Raw genomic sequence first — 20,547 nt, 5'->3', positions numbered from 1 at the left:
AAACATATTCACACAGTATATCTGTACATAGAGTATATCTGTGGAATGAAGAATTTCATGGTGAGGATGATTATGAAAAAAAGAAAAAGGTAATGAAATTGGCTCCTTAGGGGCTTGAAAATAAAAAAACTAGGCTGGGAAGCGCTGTTCTAAAGTGAAGAGGCACTGTTTATCATCAGCAGATAAGAGAATAAAAATATTTGTTACACGGATTAATTATTTACCATGGAAAAATGGTTGACTATTATTAGTTGCTATTTAATTATTTTAATCAACTAGAACGATGGTTTAGAAACCAAGAAAGTGGAATATTTGGTTTTAAGAAAATTTGGTGATATAAGGGAATATGAATCTCTAGAGTGGAAGTTGGGAGTGTTCTAGAAATTACCTATTTCATGGGCTTAGGTGTAAAAATGATCAGTAAGTTTGTAAAGTACAAAAAAAATCTATTGAATTATATTAAATTCTAAATAAGTAAAATATTAAAATTACTGGATTGACAAGAGCTGTCCATTTGAATGCTGAGAGAGAATAAATTAGACCCCCCTTTGTTTAAATAAACAGAACAACCTTTATAAATTTTATTAAATTATACATTAACTCTTTTTGAAGTTGATCAGTACAAAGAGGTAATAGAATGATAGCTAAAGGAGAGAGAAATCTCATGACTAAAATAACATTTGGGCCGGAAGTTGCAAACTCACCATTATTGGATATTTAGGATCAGTTACTTTGACACCTGTCTTCTTTTTCTGTCTTATTTTTCCTGCAGAGGGATGGAGGACTCTGGAGATGAATCTGGTGTCTGACTCACAGCATGTCCTCAGTAACCCTTTAGGGACAGTGACTTCCTTCTGCCTTGTAGTATATTGATTTGTCCATACTCTTACTTCCCTTGCCATAATCCTGAACATTTTTATATTCCCTCAGGCATCTCGCATATTGCTTTATGTTTAGTATATCACCTATGATTTGATGATATGAGTGAGTAATAATAGTAAATAAGGGAATAGTGAAAAATAACATAGATTTTATTAATAATTTGATACTGACAGCATAGTAAGTTAAATTGCTCAAGGAAATTACCCATAAAGCAGAAGATTCACTCTCAATCTGCGAATCAAAAATTCATATCAAAACGATCTTCCAGAAATGAATCAGGAATATAATCACAGCCACTTCAGGTATGGCATTGTTGATGAACCACAAAGAAGTTTTGAAAAAGCAATTATGTACCTTGGAACCCATAAAAAGAATTGAGAACCAAGCTGCCAAGATTGTCTATGTTAGCAATCTAGTAGAAGGTGGGGAACTTCTCTCTATGAAGGTTCAATATAAGTCCTGGAACACTGTCCCATTGTGTTTGAATTGTGCCAATCTAAAATATATTAAATATCAAACTGTTTTGTGATGTTTTCACTGTTTTGAAGATAATATCATTTGAAATAAAACTTTGGAAACACAATCCTTAAATAAGAAATTACTTAGATATACTCTCAAGGGAGATTGGAAAAGGAGGAAGGAAGTTGAACCTGCTGTAACTAATTAATTCTCTACAGGTTGAGACATGACCGGAAAGCAGAGCTCTAGTGATCTAAAAAGATTTTATGTTCAATTCATCTCCTGTCAGCCTCGAAATACCCTTTTAGTTAGGCCATGAAGACAGATATATAAGTTGGTACTATATCCACCATATTTACTATTTAGTTTTGGCTTAATATTTGTCTGTTGTAGAACCTGAGAACAATCAGAACCAAGCACTTTTCAATCCAATGAACCTAGCTACCGCTCACTAAAGAAAAAAATATGGTGCAGACTCAGGACTAAATAAGTAGGAGTCTAGAAACTTAAAGTTGTGGCATGAAGCTGACATGCTATGCAGTCATGTGTAAGGTCTATGAAAATCTTATAGAAATTGATCATTACTTATGAGGAGGGTTGAAGTGAGCATGGGGATGTAGAATAGGATTAGCTTGAGGACCTATAAAAAGGTCTAAAATGTTTTGGTTTGAAGATTTGTCACAACAAACAAAGCAAAGCTATCACTTTGGGTAACCTGTTTTTATAGGTATAAACATCCTATTATCTTTACCACAGTATGTTGAGTGTGTTTACTCATGGTGTGTGAGAAGGATTCACAGAATTCTGAAAATTTCTTGTGGCTATGATTATATTCCTGATTCATTTCTGGAAGATCGTTTTGATATGAATTTTTGATTCGCAGATTGAGAGGTTTGTCACAGGGAAAGAATCAGCAAAGACAAAGGTGCATAGGGAATTGTCTAGAAGAGACCAAGTGCAAACTTCCAGTTATCCTCTCCCAACGGAATCATACAGAAAGTATTTATTTCTCCAGTAGCAATGTATGGCAACACTTATGAAGTATTGCCAACCAAGGAAACTCACCCAAGTCTTGCTATTCAGGATTTTTATTGGGAGGTCAGTCATTCAGGTATGAAGCTCCCATATGACTGACCAGTCTCCAGTTCCTCCAGAGATCAAACTGATACATTGTGACTCAGAAACCCAGGTAGACAAAACTTGGCATTCACCATAAATGGCATTGTAAGCTGATAAATGTGGCCCAGGGTCATGGGTAAACAAAACTAGACATTCACCATAAGTGGCATTGTTAGCATAAACTGTCTGGTGTGACCCCTGGCCCCAAGTATACAAAGACATTTTTATCAAGCAGAATATTCCAAGGGCTTATAGGTTATCTCCCAGGAGCTGGTCAAGGGATGGTCTTTTCAGTTTAGAATATGTAGGGTTTGAGCATTCCCAGTCTATTGAATTAATCCTTTACCTCACCATGTGGTGATGAAAGAGTTCTTTGTACCAGTGTCTTGCCTTTCTTAGTCGACATTTTACCTGTTCCTGCCAACTTAGGTGCATCAAGTATAGTTCTTTTGATTTACCTCCTGCTGAATGACCTGTAATGATTTACCAGTTCTGAAGAGAAAAGATCCATATCTCAGAGTAACCTTGAAAGTTCATTATGTGAGGGCAGGGACACTGGAAGCCAAGTACCAAGTGCAGACCCTAGCATACAGGAAATATTCAGTGTCTCTGTTTTGAAAGAATAAATAACGAATGCATCTTCCACTCTTTGAATTATTTCTTGTTTCCAATCTCTTTGCTAACATGGGTCTCTCATTTTATCTCATCCAAAAGGTTGAATTTTTAAACCAGGCTTCAAAATTTAGGTCAAATTCCACTCCTGTCCCAAAGCCTCCTCAAGGCCTTGTAGCACAATTAGTCCCTCCTCCTCTGTGTTCCCATAATTTAATTGATTTCTCAGATGCACGATCCTATTCCACCTTGCATTATAGTGGATTGTAAATATATCATTTTAGCCGGCTCTAGATGTTGACTTTTAAAGACAGAGACCTTGACCTATCCATCTTTAGAGTCCCTAGAATTCCTACTCAAATGTGTTGCCTCAGGTTATTAATTAATTGAATATTGAAATTATTTAATCCTATTTTTTCAAGGTTATATTACCAGGCTAAAACAGAGATAAGGAAAATGTAATGTCTAAAAATTTCAAATTGTTGGACTCAGTCTGAATCTCAGAAAAGTAGTATTATGAACTTTCAAATTAGAGTAAATGAAAAGTAGATTAGACCAAGTGCATAAGAGCACAGTCTACAGAACAGCTGTATTGTGTCCTCAGTGGGATAAGCTAAACTGTAATTATAAAGATGTTTCATCTTTCCTGCCTGTATACTCTTCTGAGGATCCTCCCAACTTCAGGGCTTTAGGGAGTTACTTGTCACCATAGGTCTGAAATTAGTTTTGATTAGTTTTCCTGACATTTATCATCTGAAAATATCTGAAATCTGCCTTAGAAATAAAAACTAGCAAGAATGTCTGTGGCAATAACTCAGTTTGCGTATATATCAGGATGCTAAAATTTGACATGTGAAATGGGCCAGGAGACACCCCTTTGTTTAGGTTCCCAACAATATAGAAGTGATTGTGGTCTTAAGTGGGTCATACAAATTGAGTCAAAAAGTTAATTCCAAATAAATTATTCTCTCAGATACAAGCAGAACCTCTTTATTTGTTTATTCTTACAAATCTTGCCATTTTTTTCCACACTCTTTTTCTCTCTCTTATTTTTTCTCCTATGTTCTCAGATCTTATCAACCCTATCTTCTGCCCAGTCTTGATTTATTCAAAAAATAGTTATATTAAACATCTACTATATGCATGGTACTTTGCTGTGGATGAAAAGCACAACCACCAAGAAGTTCACTGGAGTGCCTGGGTGGCTCAGTCAGTTAGACGGCTGCCTTCGGCTCAGGTCATGATCCCAGGGTCCTGGGATCGAGCCCCACATTGGGCTCCCCGCTCAGCAGGGAGTCTGCTTCTCCCTCTCCCTCTGCTGTTCCCCCTGCTTGTGCTCTCTCTCTAATTATATAAATAAATAAATCTTTTTTTTTAAAAAAAGGAATTCATTTAAACTTAGTAAAATTTTGTTTAGCTCGTGCTCAGTGTTGTACAAGGAATGCCAGTATTTTCTAGGAACTATCAAAACAAGTTAAGACAAGGTTTCTACCTCTGAATAGATCATGGTGTATAACTGGAGACGACAATCTCAGAAGATGTACCTATGCTTCTTTTGGTGGTTATAACAGAGCAATGTGCAAAGGACAATGGGAACACAGCTGAGACAGAAGTTCTATAAGGAGGAGGAAAGCTTCCGAATTAAGGTGTTGAAGGAATTCAAGGAAGAAAAAAAATGCGGAGCAAATGCAGGTGTAGGGAATACTGAGAATCTGTTTCTAGAAAGCAAGGAGCCTTCATTTAGAAGTTATTAGTTAAGATTAACTGTTCTTTAAATTGAGAGACTACAGCCTTCCCAGTTTTTCATCAGATAATCAGCTTTCCCTGGCCTGAGTCCACGGTATAGGCCCATCTATAAACAAATAATTTTTCAGTATGTTTGGACTAGGATTAATGATACCAATCTGGACAGCAGTCACCGCATGAGATTTATTTTTCCCATATTATTACTATATGATTAACTGGCTACACCAATGTATTAAAGAAAACACTGTGAAAATTAACCAAGAAAAAACTTTCCTCTTTTTCTGCTTAGTTGCATCAAGGAAATCTATGGCCATTTATTCCAGTTTCTCTCCCTGTCAGGTTCTCATGCTGGCCCCAAGTGTATGTATTTTTAATATGTAATGTGGAAAGCATCTTGCCATCTGTATAATATCAACATGCTGTTACACATCCATGAGTTTAATTCTCTAATTTTGTCATATATCATGTGTTCTAAGAGGAAGTATTTCAACAACAGAGAATGCTGAACCAGATTGTGTCCATTTTTGTCAGTGTAACTCACTGCTGTATTTATCATGGTGTTTACTCCAAACTCTTGACATACCTGCAGATCAAAACTGTAGCCTTATGACAGTAGATTAATATCCAATATCCTTTCGCATCAGTGTGGCTAGAAAGGAGGCAGCTTAATAATGAGATTTTGAGCAGATTTTTAAAAATATCATTATCCTTTAAATATGGTTGAGGGGTAAAATGAAGATGATCCAGTGTATATTTTCCTTTCATGGAACTAGAGAGAGACAGTTATCTTGAAGAGCATCTCTGTTTCTATTTGTAGGAGAATGTTGAAGGTGGGGATTGCAGTCGCTGTAAAGCCGGCTTCTTCAATTTGCAAGAGGATAATCGTAAAGGTTGTGATGAGTGTTTCTGTTCCGGGGTTTCAGACAGATGTCAGAGCTCCTACTGGACCTATGGCCGTGTAAGCAATAGCTTTTTCATTCTGTACCCTGCTCCATTGTTCTTCCGTAAGAAATTTTTTAAAAATGGTTTTCTGGTAGTAAGTTTCTACTTACCATTATCATGAAGAAGGGATGGATTTTTCTTTCAAATGCTATTTGTGTATTTTTGATCAAAGACTTGAAGGTTTTATTTGTAGCAATGTGGAGCCTGGAATCTCTTAGAAATAGTAAATATTAGTCTTTTCAGTGTCCATGATTACTACGTGAAGCAGTAATGGGATTATTGTGATTATAGCCCCAACGGCATATGATTCAATAGAGAAAGCATCGGGTATGATATGAAGAATTGTGTATTCCATTCACCGATATTTTTGGTATACAAATTAAGAAGAATTGCTCCCCATTGCCTTTTCAACTCTGCACAGACAGTGGTTTGTGTCCTGATAGAGGAGGTATGAGAGGAAAATGGGACCCTCAAGGAATTTCAAATAGCCTGTATGGCAGCTCTTAAGACTACAGAGTAGCAGGACGCAAGCTAGAGAAAGAGAAGTCCAGGGAGGGGGGTGGTAGGGAATGAGAAACTCTACCATACGGAGTTGCGAATGCTAAGTTGGATTCTTATCCTTGGAGAGTCACTGGGGTATTTTCGCAGGGGAGTGATAAGACCAGATTTGTGCTTTACAAAGCACACTTTTGCAGTAAACAACCTTCCAAACACACCTTCAACTTTAATCAGGTAAGTAATCCTTAACACAACTACCAAATATTCTCTTCTGCCTGTGTTGCTTTTATGTCAAGTCTATAATTTCATGAGTAGTTTCTGATTGTACTCTCATGTTTAAATTGAAATCTATACACTATTAAATGTATTGCCTTCAGAACAGATTGCCTAGCACCAACAGCAATTAGACATCTAGCCCACTTCCTCCTCCTGTTTGTAGAGTTTCACCCCACCCTCTAGACTGTTCCATTAACATCAAAGTTCCATGGTCAGCAGAAGAGCAGAAGTGGCATTTAGCCTTGGTTTTCAGCAATTAGGTCCAACTGATATTTGCATTTCGGTTAGCCTTTTGGAATGAACTTTGTCTGAATCTCACTGTGCTGTCTTAGCATCCCTGAAGGATGATGTTAGAAAGAGGAGAGAAGGAAGTAACATATATCTTAAGGTCTAGTCCCAGCAATTCCACAGCTTTGGGAGATGGAGAATCAAATGACCTCTACATGAAAAAAAAATTTAAAAATCTGTCATCCACAGATTATCACCATCACTATTCTGCTCCCCATCACCTACAACACCAAGTCACTCACATCTAAGTGGGCCCCTGGTAGCCAACAAACCTCAATATCTTGTGTTTTGTCCCAACTAGATACGGCAGTCTAAATTAGAATTGTAGCTGTATGCCCTCTCCTGGCTGGAGTCTAAAGATGGAAAAGCAAATCATCATGTGTTTCCTAATTTTTCCTTTAAGGCTCCTTCCTTTTCTGGGCCAAGGATCTAGGCTATGAATTCCTATAATACTTTGAACCCCATGGGAAGGACTAGGTATAGTATTGTGAGCTGTGGCCATAGCAACAGGCTGGTGGATTCAAATGTCCTTAAGCCTCAAAACTGAAATTTAATTAAGTGGAAAGGGTGAAAATACTGAATGAAAAGCTAACTTTCAGGCGCTTGCATATTTTATTTCTTTTCCTGTGTTTTACAAATATATATATAAAACCTTTTGGAAATTATTTTTCCCATCAGCAACAAGAAATTATTAGTGGAATGAAATACATGCAATTTAGAGCCCAACTCTCTGATAATTTACAACATTATAATTATTGTGTAACTTTGAACACATTTCTATTTTTTAAGAAAGAAGTATTTGGAGTTATAACTTTTTAAAAAGTACTGGATCAATAATAACAGATTATTACATATTACTATCCAAACTCCTAGAATCAACAAGAACACAATGAGAATCTATAATGAGTACATATAAGTTTCACATTTTCCACAGTTCTTCTGTTTTTCTAAACTTTAATAGGTTTTTTTTTTTAATTTCCAAAAAGTGGACACTATACAGAATAGGAAAGAAAGAGTTGGAGGTGGTTTTTGGTTTTGTTTTTCATAAGTAAGATGATTCTGTGTTTTCTTGAAGATACAAGACATGCGTGGCTGGTACCTGATGGACATCTCTGGCCGCGTTCAAGTGGCTCCCCAGCAGGATGACTTAGACCCACCTCAGCAGATCAGCATCAGCAGTGAGGAATCCCACCGTGCTTTGCCACAGGGCTACTACTGGAGTGCACCAGCTCCATATCTGGGAAACAAAGTAAGTCCACACAGTGCTGGCTTCTTGCTACTTCGGTTTAGCGGATCAATACAGAGAAATGGGTTTTATTAAGTATTTTTTTAAAGAAAGGTCAGAACAAATTCATGATGCATTGGGTGGCCAGAAGCAACTAAATCAGTTTAAGTTGGATGTTTCTCCGAGGCCCCCTGTGGAAAGTATGTATACCAAAAGTTAATGGTCTATAGCATCCCTAATATACAACTTTACATAGTTGGTGTTCTATGCTAACTTTTTTGGGGGATGGGGGGAGTGGTTTCTAAGTCATATTTATGCTAATTTTTGAATGAATGAATACACTGAGGAAGACTCTAGGATAGTTTTGCAAAACCTCAACGATATTTTTGTGAAACAAATGATAAATATTGGAAGAAACTGTGTTGTGTTTACTTGAAATAGCTGTTTTTCTAGAGTTGTCTGTGGTAGGATACTTACTGAAATTTTCTGCATCTGTTTCTATTTTATTTCAAAGCTGATATTCAAGACAGCTAATTTTTCTACCTTGTATGAATGTTAATTGGAAATGAAATTTATTATATAACTGACTTAATGCTTGCCATGAAGCTTATGCAAACAACATATTTCCTGGAGCTCAAAAAGAAAACTACCGTAAAAGAAATGCCAGATCGAAAGCACGTTTGTTTTAAAGCCCACTCATACATATATAAAAACATACACAGATAAACAAATGTAGCAGCCTCAGACATGCAGGTGTTTTTTGTTTTTTGTTTGTTATTTATTTTTTTCTTCTGCGGATGAACTCTAGATAGGGACCGTGGCTTTTATTATTTTATTTTATTTTATTTTACTTTGCCTAAGAATTTGTTGGAAACCAAATTTGGCATAGTAATTCTAAATGTTCTACTTGTTCTGCAAAAGTTAGTACCTTATCAGCTGATAGTTAAATTACCTAATCACACCAGAAACTGTAACGGTGACAGAAAACTCCCTTAGCAAATTGATGCTATGTAAGCCTCTGAGTTTTCACCTCTAAGAATATAGTGTTGCTTTTGAAGAAATCTTCATTGATTAAACAAACAAAATATATTTATTGTAAGTGGTTCTCTTGCACGGTGTCTGAGTATTAAGAAAGAAAAACTTAGTAGTTCACATCTTATTCAGTGAATGGAAACTGGTGGTTTTAGCCGATTAAGAAAAAAAATTAACTAGTGGCCAGTTTCTTATTTTTAGCAGACTTCTAAATGCTATTATGAAAAATGTGTTAATGAATAAAATCCATTTTTCAATGAATATGTACTTTAAAAGAGACAGTGTGTATGGCATAAAATTCTACAGCTGTAATAAAAATCCAATTAAACTTGTATTTGCAAGGCCTTTTATAGCAAGAAGTCATTCTATACTGTTCTATTTTGGAAGCTCCTGTATTCCCAACAAGAATAAAAGAGCACATAAGACTTGACTGTCTACAGCTTAAAATTGTGGGAAAAAAAATAAATATATAAACTGTCAAATTTTTCCCCCTGCTCTGAAGAGTTCAGAGAAGAGCCTTGGGTCAAAATTGGATGCGTTTCAAAGGTCTTATTTTTCTTACAATGGTGAAATTTATTTAAGAATCGCTTATAGTAGAATATTCTTTATGGCATTTTCCATATTTTTTCTTTGGTCATATGCTTTTTCTTTCTGTTGGCTGAAAATCAAACTGACATAAGGAAAGCAAGCAAATGGGATATTAAATAGCAACAGAGCAAAGAATTTGGACATCCTGTTCATAGTTGTTGGTACCCAAAGATAACTTCCTTTATCCTGGCTGAGCTGTTTCTTAATAACCACCCACAATGAAGCACTTCATATCCCCCCACACATCATTTTCACATCAAAAAGCTCTGCTTGCCTGTGCTTCAATTTCCACTCAGTGAGCAAAATAATGGTAACAGGGTGTGCAAATTGTTTGAATATGGAAGACATTTTTTAATGTAATGTGGAAGCCCTTGGTGGTTTACTGTCAGATATCTCAGTATGAATGAAACAATTTGCTTTAATAACTGAACCATATAAATTTTTGATACTACAATAATACTGCAAGCTCTCACAAATTACCACAGTACATCTTAACTGCCATGTCACATCACGTAAATTACAGTCATGATGACATGCTTAGCTTGGTTGATTTAATATCTTGCTAAGGAAATGGAAAATTGTAGGGCCTTGTTTGTAAATTCAATAAAGCCACTTTTTCTAAATAGTTGAGGCTAAATTCTTTACCAGTAATTGCTGTTCAAATCAGAGCCATTGCCAGAATCTGACAGAAATAGTATATCAAGAAACTAGTGCATCTGCTTTGATACTGAATTTCATTTACATCCATGACCAGGAGGCTGTGGGTATATCATCCCTCCTCCGCTTTTTTAGTGTTAATTCCTAAGTCAAAAAAATATTTATGGAATGCTATTAGCTTTGCTAAATATTTGTATAACCAATTTTCAAACATTTTCCAAATCACTTGGTTATAAGGCTCCTTATAACAAAGGGAGATGTGCTGTGCATATTCTATTATAAGGAAGATGCCACATGGCATCCTTGCTTTTTTTAGGAACCTGACTCCAAATAATGAAACTGCTCTCACATGGGATACACTTTGCTGACATAGAGGTCCACCCGATTGTGAGAAAACTCAAGCATACCCGCCAGTTTAGAAAAGGAGTATTTCTTATCCTAAGAAACATTTTTATATACTACCCATCTAAATATTTCCACAATCTCCATTATGAATTAATTCCTCAATAACAATCTTGAAAAAAAATTTTTTTCCCTTACCTGTGGGTGATTATTTAGCATGGCTGGCACTATCCAGTGTTAATTCCCCCCACCGCTCACTCAAGAGAGTCAAAGAAGATGAAGTCAGGCACCCACAGGGTTGTACTAGGCAGCGTTGCATTTTTCAGAATGCTTTGCAAGTGTTAATGTCTGGTTGTGGGGCATCGGTTTAAGCTTGGGACGAGGCAGGAATGGAAAGAACTGGAGGACAACATCCTGCTGATTTGCTACAGGCCACAGCTATTCAGAAACAGTTTGGGTATTTCAGAGTTGGAATAATTCACTGCTTTAGTAAACTAAGTACTGTTGGAACGTGGAAATAGTAATTTACTTAAGGTTACCCTAGTGGTCTGAAATAGTTAGTGCAGCTTCCAAAACCAATTCTCTCCACATCAGTTAAGTTCCCTGAGAATCTGGCTTGGCTTGTCTCCTGTTCCCGCATTACCATTAAGTTTTACAATCCTGTCTCTGAACATTATTAAATTAATCTTATGTGATTTGTTCTTCAGCAAACAATGCTTATTTTCTACAACATTACATTGTCTTTTTCTGTTTCCAACTTCGGGAGCTTTTAAATTGTTTCATGTCGTTGCCAAGAGTACCTATAGCCTAGCTTAAGATGCACATTACGAGTCTGCTGACAAAATAGCATCTGGCCTCCAAAAGTAATCTCTGGTTCTTCTCTGTTGTGCTTGCTTGACTTTCAGTTCTGTCTCTCAGATCTCAAATTGAAGCTGTGGATTTGAAGGAGATTGATGTTTGAGATTCACAGGACAGGGTCGTTCTTGGCACATAAAAGGAGCTCAACAAATACTTTGTGATTAATGCTCCATGCTTAACAACAACGACGGAAGTAGGTTTGATTAGTTTGTTCGGAAATGACTCTTGACTTAGGATTTATATCAGGGTTGAGAAATGATTTCAAACATGATGAAAAAAATTAAAAACTGATAAGCATGATCCCCTCTCCTCTCGACAGCAGAATGTGTTTGTGACTTGTAATTATTCAAAAGTAAAGGTCAAACCCAATCCCCCATCCTTACCTTCCTCCAATTCAAGTCTTGGATTAAATGGATTAATTAAGAAGGTATTGTGTATGTGGAGAATGGCATGGTCAAAAATGTAAATAGGACAAATCAACTGTGGTTGAATTTTTATTTAATAAATCAGATCTCGTTAAGAATGATTTGGTAATGGAGTAGGATCAAGAAGATTTGCTACCTAGAACTAACCAAATGAATTGTTAGGGGTACATGAAGAAATATATTTATTCCAAAAAAAAAAAAAAAAAAGCCAAGAACTCACTTGTTGCCCATAGCTATGGTAAAGTCTACTATGCAAAATTATCCCACCTACAAGGACTGAAGGTCAAACATACATATCTCTCAAACTTACCTAACCTTATCATAACAGTATCCTGATATTTTTCCTGATTAAATATATAAAGCACTAATTCTAACATTGTAAATTATTACATAAAAGCGTGTTTTAATATTCATATGGCTCATTTTGTTTGCAGCACCTTCTAATGGAGTGCAATGGGGACAAAGATCAGTTTTTACAATTGAGCAACTGAATATGTACCAGATAGGGGAGGATTCAGTTTAACAGCAATTTGGTGGGAAAAATTAAGGAGTTTACTTAACAGTAATATCAATCTCAGTTAACTTTGGGATATGGTTGCCAACAAAAGTAATCTAGGGCTGCATTGGTAGGCATTTACTGGTCAGGTCAAGGGAGGTAATGGTTATACAGGTTCTGCACAAAACATGTCACCTAAAATATTCAACTTGTGAATTTATGTTTTCATCTATCTTAAGATACATGACCAAGGTTATCAGCTGATAAGCCAAGATATCCCAACTAGTAAGACAGTCAAGATTGGAATCCAGATGTGTCTAGCCCTTTTCTACTAGTTATTTTTTTCATTCCGTTATGTTTTTTAGTGCTTGTAAGGCATTTGGCTTTGGAATAGAAATGCTTGAGCAGCTTATCCAAAGGGAAGCATAAGAAAGGAAACAATAAAGATATGAGTTTATATAAATGCAAATTAATGAAATAGAAAACAGATATCAATAGAGAGGCCACAAATCCAAAAACTTGTTTTTAAAAAGAATTACAAAACTCTAGCAAGATTAATAGAAAAAAAAAAAGTGGGTAAAGATATACATAAGACTTTAAAATGTAAATATGGACATAACTAAAATTACTTCAGAAAAAAATAAGGAAAATCATGAAACCTTTACACACAATAAATTTACTTATAATAATAAGTAAACGTCTAGGAAAATAAAAATTAATAGCCCTGATTCAAGGGGAAAAAACCTGAAAGTCATATGAACATTAGAACAATTGAATCAATAGTCAAGGAAATCTTCCCAGTAAGAGACCACTAGGTCTATTTTGTTTACAGGTGATTTCAATGACTATTCAAATTTTAAAAAAGGAATCAATCTTATACAAGTTTTCTAGAGAACAGAATCATGGGGATTACTCCTTGAATAATTTTATGTGACTTGATATGCTTGATATCAAACCTTCAAGAGAGATATGAAAGGGAAATCCCTATCCAAAGTCACTCATGAAAATAGATCCCAAACAAAGCATAACCAGTCTGAATTTGTAATGTATAAAAAGGGCAAAACAAAATTGGCCAAATTGCTTTTGTCAGAAGAGTTCAGGTTGGTTTAATATCAGAAAATCAGTTTAAGTAATTGGCCATATTGACTGACTAAAAGAGAGAAAAATGAAATGATTGATCTCAGTTGGTGCAGAAACATAAATAGGCAAAATTAAGTAATGATTCATGATGTTTTTAAAAAATTTGCAAACTATGGAAGCACTTCTTTAACTGATGAAGAGTATCTCCACAAAAAGGAATAGCAAATATTTAATATAAAATTTTGAAAGACTTTTTTAAGATCACAAATGTGAAACAGTTTTCACTATGATCACTTTTATTCAACGTTATACTAGAAGATCTAGATGGTGCAGTAAGATAGGAAATAAAAGATATGGAGATTGGAAGGGAAGAAATAAAACCACCATTTGTAGATGATAGGATTATCTGTTTTGTGAACTCAAAAGATAAAATATTAGTGAATCAAAAGGGGAACTGTATACAAAATTAATTTATGAAAGTCAATCGTATTTCTTTACATCAGCAAAAATCAGTTTAAAAATACTTTTACAATTAGTCCTTTATAATAGCAATAAATAGTAAAAGTACCAAAAATTAAATGTATATGGAAAAGCAAAGGACTAAGAATAATTCAAGGAAATTCTAAAACAAAAACTGGAGATAGGTTTTTAATCAAAACTTACCTGCTATAAAGGCTTAGGACTTATTTTAAAAAGATATAATAATTAAGACACAAGGCTATTGGTGTGAAAAAAAAATACATAATAGATAAAATGGAACTGAGAGTGGAACCCGGGTGACTCAGTTGGTTAAGCATCAGGTCATGATCTCAGGGTTGTTAGATCAAGCCCTGTGTTGGACTCTACCTAGCAGGGAGTCTGCTTGAGGATTCCCTCTCTCCCTCTCCCTAAACCCCTCCCCCTTGGGTGTGCCCCCCCAAGTAAATAAATAAATCTTAAAAAAAAAAAATGGAACTGAGAAAACAGCCCAGAACTATTCCATGGATACTTGATTTTTGACAAAACAGACTTTGTAGATAATAATGGTAGCATAGAGCATATAATAAATGTTACTCATACATCGGTTATCTAAAGACAGAGAGAAAAAAAAAAATCTTTGCATCCCTACCTCACATTATATATAAAAATAACTTCTGGTTGAAGCAAGAACTATAATTTCAAAAATCATTCTAAAAAAGCTTATCAAAAATAATACTTTGGAATTTTTGCTTCTGACAATAATTGAATAATAGAATCTCAATTTACCCACCTGCCTTAAACAAGAAAACTTGAGAAAAAAATGTGAAACAACAATTTTTAGACACTAGACAACAAATAATATAGGGTCTGTGATCTTTGAGAAAAGAGAAACAAATGAAGTAAAGCTTACGATTATCCCAGATTATTGCCGGGTACAGTTCCAAGTGCTTGGAGGGAAAACCCAAACATCAGGGTCTGAAAGTTGGAGACTAGAGGTCAAGGAGGCTAGAACTGTGGGACAGGATGTTGGAGAAAAGGGATATGGGGAGAGAGAGGGAGAGAGAGAGACAGATACACAGAGAGACACAGAGGGAGAGATCTGTAAAGGCATAAGGTAAGACCTCCAGCCTGGCTGACTATTGAGTTGGATGGGAGAACACCACCTAAGGCTGGTAAAAGAAATACCAAAAAGTAGCAAGAGAAACAATTCCTGGAGGTAACACAGAGCTGGTAATAGTTCATTTTCCCACCACCTAAAATGGACCACCTTCATAGTGGGGAGGACGTCAGGCAAAGTATTCAGAGAGTATTGTCTTAGTAGGAGGGTTAAATTAGCCCAAGATTACAGGCTGCTCTAAATTCACCCTAACAAATCTTGAAAGCAAACCTTAAAAGAAATCAACTTGTTCCAAGTAAATTAACTGCATGCCAGAACAAAGTCCAATACTACTTAATTACAACAAAATCCAACACCCAACAATGTAAAATTCAGCATGTCTGGCATCAAATCAAAAATTACCAGGCATGTGAACAAGCTGGGGCAGATGAACCATAATCAGGAGGAAAATCAGTCAGTGAAAACAGACCGAAAGTTGATGAAAACATCATGCCAAGGCATATCTGAACTGAATTATTAAAAAAAAAAAAAAAAAAAAAAAAAAAGAGGGAGACAAAGAGAAAATCTTAAAAGCAGCCAAAGGAAAATAGGGTACGTGTACAGAAGAACAAAGATGAGAAAGATAGAAGATTCTTGTCAGCCATGATGTGAACTAGAATATAGTACACGGGTGTTTTAAAGTATAGGAGGGCAAAGAAACAACAACATACAACAACAACAACAAAATACCAGTCCAGAATTCTTTAGCAGGCCATAATATTCTTGAAAAAGAAAGGCAGAGAGTTTTTCAGAGAAATAAAAGCTGAACTGCTTTTTCACCAACAGATCTACAGTAGGAGAAAGTTCTGCTGGTGAAAGGAATATGATGCCAGATAGAACTTTGTCCCTACAAAACAAAATTAAGAGTATCTGAAACAGTATAAAATAATGCTTTCTCCACTGATTGTCGCCTAACACAGGACCTCAGGCTAGTCATCTCTTTAGCCCTAGGGCTTATTAATAGAGTGGTTACTGAATAATAACAAGACACAGATTTAAAATAGAATTTGAAGCACTCTTTGTAGACAATTTTCTTTGAAATTATGAAAAGAAAGACTGTGAATGTGAAAGTTCTTCCTTCTTCAACCTTCATTCCTCATCTCAAAACCAAAGAAAGCAAAATCAACGCCAATTTGAAAGAGTTTCAATCGAATCTTAATGTAAAACTGCATTTTTTTTCCTCGATCTTTCTTAATAACACTTGATGCATGTTCTCCGTGCAGCTCAGTGGAAAAGCACAGGGAACTGACGAATTGCTGGTTCTGATACATTAGCCCAAGCTCTTCGGGGACAAACTCCCAATATTCTTTGTAGGGCAGTGTTAGGCCATTTGGAACCTTTCCTAGCCAGAGTATTCTTTATATACTGGGTTTTTTGTTTATTGTTGCTTGTTGGTGGTGGAAAGAGCAAGTTTGTAAGGAAGGATGGGAGACAGATATGTGCAAGAGGAAGATACCATAAAGACACAAAGAAAAGATAGCCATCTATAAACCAAGGACAGAAACTTGGGACAATCTTCCTTCACAGCCCTTGGAAGAGACCAGTCCTGCTGATACCTTAATCGTTGACTAGTAAACTCCTACATTATTTTCCTTCTTCCTTTTCATGAGAATCGATTGAAAGGGATTAAGTAAGGAAAAGTCACAGTCAGTTATTTTTAGTATTTTGGTCCTTATGCCTTTCACAGATCTGATTCAAATTCCAGATATCTACCTTATTAGTCTTATGATCTTGGACACATCCCATAATTTAGTTGAGTCTTTCATTATTTACAGAATGAGAGTTCCAGTCTCAGAATTGTGCAAAGCCCTCTAAAATGCCCTTAGCACTCAGAAGCTGTTCAATAAATGCAATTTCTTCATGGATTTCTGTAATTTGCACTGTAGGAATTTATATTGGAGGTAGTCTATATCAATTAAAGACGTTTGTTGAAGAACACTCTGTCCCCTGTTTACTGCTGTCTGACAGAACATCTGGTGGTGGTAAGGGACAAGATATCATTAAAGATGAAAATGAACAGTCACAGAGAGTTAATTTTAGCAAATAAGTAGATTATATGACTTAAGCGGTGGCTTTGCAGATGTGAAAAAAATTAGATCGGTTAGCTAGCTGTTTGAGAAAGCTGCAGAATGTTTTGTACTTTATCTCAAAGGTACCAAAATAAAGCTAACAATCATCACTTCATGTCTTTCCAAGCAAATGACCTGATAAGTATCTATCTCACTATTCCTGCTTCACCGAAGGCCAAGTATGTAAAGGAATTTGCAATTTCTGCCCATCGGTAACTCATTAGAGAAGTAAATTTTATAAGCATAATAAACACAATCAACACCCTGCAGCTGTAATGTCATTAAGGTGGTCATTAAGATAGATCCCAATTCAATAAGACTGGTGTCCTTATAAAAAGGGAAAATTTAGACACAGACCCTCATATAGGGAGAATGACTTTGGGAGCATGAAGACAGCCAGCAACAAACCAGAGAGGGAAACTTAAACACAGCCTTCTCCCACAGCCTCAGAAGGAACCAAGCTGGCCAACACCTTGATTTAGGACTCAACAGCCTCCAGAACTTTTAGATAATGAATTTCTGTTGTTTAAGACACTCCGTTTGCCGTACTTTCATATGGCAGCCCTAGCAAACGAATACAAATGGTAAGATAATAGCAATTCTTTTTTAAAATCCCACATTTCCTTATTATAATTTGCAGCAGACAGAAAGCTAATCTAATATCTAAAGAGATTATCGAAATTGATGAGAAAGGCCAATAGTCCAACAGAAAAATGGGCAACAGATATGAACAGTTTATAGAAAAGGAAATATATGCTGTATGCTTTACACTTATACAATGATGTATGCCAAAATTTCTCAATGAAACTGGGAAAAATATAAAACAATGTTCAACCTGACTCAACTATACTGGGAAATCATTTGTCGTCTATCTTAGGATAGAGAAAAAAATGGATAGCACAGAATTACTGAGACTTTAAAAAGACAAAAATCCTGGGGTGCCTGGGTGGCTCAGTCGGTTAAGCATCTGGACTCTTGGTTTCAGCTCAGGTCATGATCTCAGGGTCCTGGGATTGAGCCCCAGATCAGGCTCTGCCCTCAGCTCAGATTCTGCTTGAGATTCTCTCTCCCCCTCCCTCTGACCCTCCTGCTCAGGCTCTCTCTCTCTCTCTCTCAAATAAATAAATCTCTTTTAAAAAAGGCAAATATCCTTAGATATTGGTAGTGAGGATATACATTGATGCAATCCAAGAAAACCAATTTAGAAATCTCCACCAAAGTTACAAATGCACATGTGTTTATATATTTCTCTTCTGGAAATTTATCCTACAGGTATATATAAACATGAGAAATGCAAAGTCATTCATTCATAAATGTTTGTGATGCCCATAAAAATGTCTGTCATTGACAGACAAATTAAATGAGTTTGGGTACATACACGTAACCAAACACTGTAAAACTTTAAATAAGGAAAGAAATTTTTTGTATGCTAATATGGAATGATCCGAAATATATGGTTAAGTAATTAAACCTGGAAGCGGAATAGTATACATATGACCATCCTTTGTATAAAATTGTGGAGAACAAGAATATGTATTTATAATTATAAGGTTACTCAGCTATTTACAGTCACAGCTAACATTTTACTTGAGGCGAGTTTGTCCCTAGAGACTGTTTATGCCCTCTGTGAACAGAATATTATCAAAGATGTGAAATAAAATATTTTAATTAGAACAGCCTTTATTTTTAATTTAACCTATTATAAACTATTGCTTCTCTATTCTAGACTTTGTTGTAAAAATTACTGCTTTAATGTGATCCTTTAAATAAGTATTAAGTGCCCCAATCCTATGAGCTAAAAATTGGTTGGTGTGCTTAATTAATCACAAGGGTTGGAATAGCAGTCTTATCTTTCCAGATACTTTCAGGGAATCCTTTTATTGTCAGCAACGCCTACAGGAGAAGCGTAAAGTTCACATTTTTATTCCTGAGGTTTTCTCATCACTTCCAGCGGTAAGAGTTGAGTCAAGCAGGTGCTGTCTTTAATTTTTCAGAAGCACTTCTGTTACCCGAGTCTGCGATTCCAAGTAGTTGAAATCCAACATTTGCCACATGGAAAAGGGAGCTATGTGATAAGACCCCAATCTGAAATGTGATGAATTATTAAACAAGTAGTTTGTTGGGTGATTGAAAATTACCTGCAAAAGAGTGCTTATCTCCTTGAGGCACGTCAGAGCTAACGGAATTGAGCCAATTAGATTGACTGTCTCTTCAATGAGTTGTGACCTCTCGATGGTAATAGCTTATTATGATGATAAATGAACCCATCTCTCCAACTGAAGCCTGAGTACACACTTCAGCAGTTTCCTTGAATCATGAGGCCATTACCTTTCAACTTCAGATCAACAGCAGTGACAGCCACAGGGGCAGAGAGCATGCATGACTAGACACAGATGATTGTTTTACTCAGATGAATATATTTACAGCTATTTCCAATGAAATGGGACCTCCTGTATGTTGAGTGTTCACACCTGAAATGTTTACCATATGACGTTTCCTTTATTAAGAAGAAGAACTACTTCCTGGCTACATCATCATTCTGAGATAACTAGGTTTTGCTTCCTTCCCACCCCCCCCAGTTTTTGTTTGCTGTTTTCAATGTTTGAATTCCTCATTCTTGTTGGTCTCCTGATGGAATAAATTTCAGAATAAAAATATTTTCTTTCATTGAAGAAGCTTGTAATATACACACAAACATATATGTCTTTAATTTAGGAGCGTGTATCTTTAATTAATTTAATCTTATTGAATTCCACAGCTTATATTTATTTCATGTGGGCTGGGCGAATCACTCAGACTCTTTTATTTGTAGACAACTTTTGTAAAGATTGTTGGTTTAAGAATCAAGCAAGTGTAAATACTTTAATTTTTGGTTTTTTATTTTAAAGAAATGCCAAAATTTCTTTAAGTAGTTACTGCAGCTTGATGTCAATTTTCTTTTTCTGCTGTAGTGATAATTTGGTTTGAAAGGAATTAGAGGAGAAAGTGTTATTAATTGCTCTATAACAAAATATAATGTTCTAATTCCTCATAAGTATTAGATATCAGCTGCCAACTTGCCAAATATATTCTTGAAAAAAATCTGTTGGCCAAGCAAAACTAAGTTTATGAAGGTACTGCAGTAAGAGGAACACCAACCACCTTGACAGAGTGTTAGTAGTGTCTTAGAGGGTAAACATCTGGGGGGGATATTCATTGATTTTAGGGGAAAGGTTGGGTAATTTCAAGGTGATTTTTTCATTGAAGGCAATTGGGCAGAGTTTATGATACCATAGCCTTGGATTTGTCACAAGTGAGTGAGAGTGAGACAAGAGTCCTGAAGCAAATGTTGAAGGGCA

General features: G+C 35.8%; 1 protein-coding gene across 1 annotated transcript in view; it reads left to right on the top strand.

The window, feature by feature from the left end:
* LAMA2 (laminin subunit alpha 2) overlaps nucleotides 1-20,547 on the top strand; it is a 468,253-nt gene that overhangs the window by 139,275 nt on the left and 308,431 nt on the right. Inside the window, exons 11-12 of the mRNA XM_088023741.1 lie at nucleotides 5,636-5,776; nucleotides 7,898-8,071. Of these exons, the coding sequence (XP_087879867.1) occupies nucleotides 5,636-5,776; nucleotides 7,898-8,071 (315 nt within the window). The remainder of the gene's footprint in view (nucleotides 1-5,635; nucleotides 5,777-7,897; nucleotides 8,072-20,547) is intronic.

Source organism: Eumetopias jubatus, unplaced genomic scaffold, assembly GCF_037043125.1.
Source record: "Eumetopias jubatus isolate StellerSeaLion01/CBP00866 unplaced genomic scaffold, mEumJub1_p1.0 scaffold_6, whole genome shotgun sequence".
NCBI classification, from domain to species: Eukaryota; Metazoa; Chordata; class Mammalia; order Carnivora; family Otariidae; genus Eumetopias; species Eumetopias jubatus.
The sequence above is the reverse complement of the archived record's forward strand: the minus strand, read 5'-3'. Positions and strand labels throughout refer to the sequence as shown.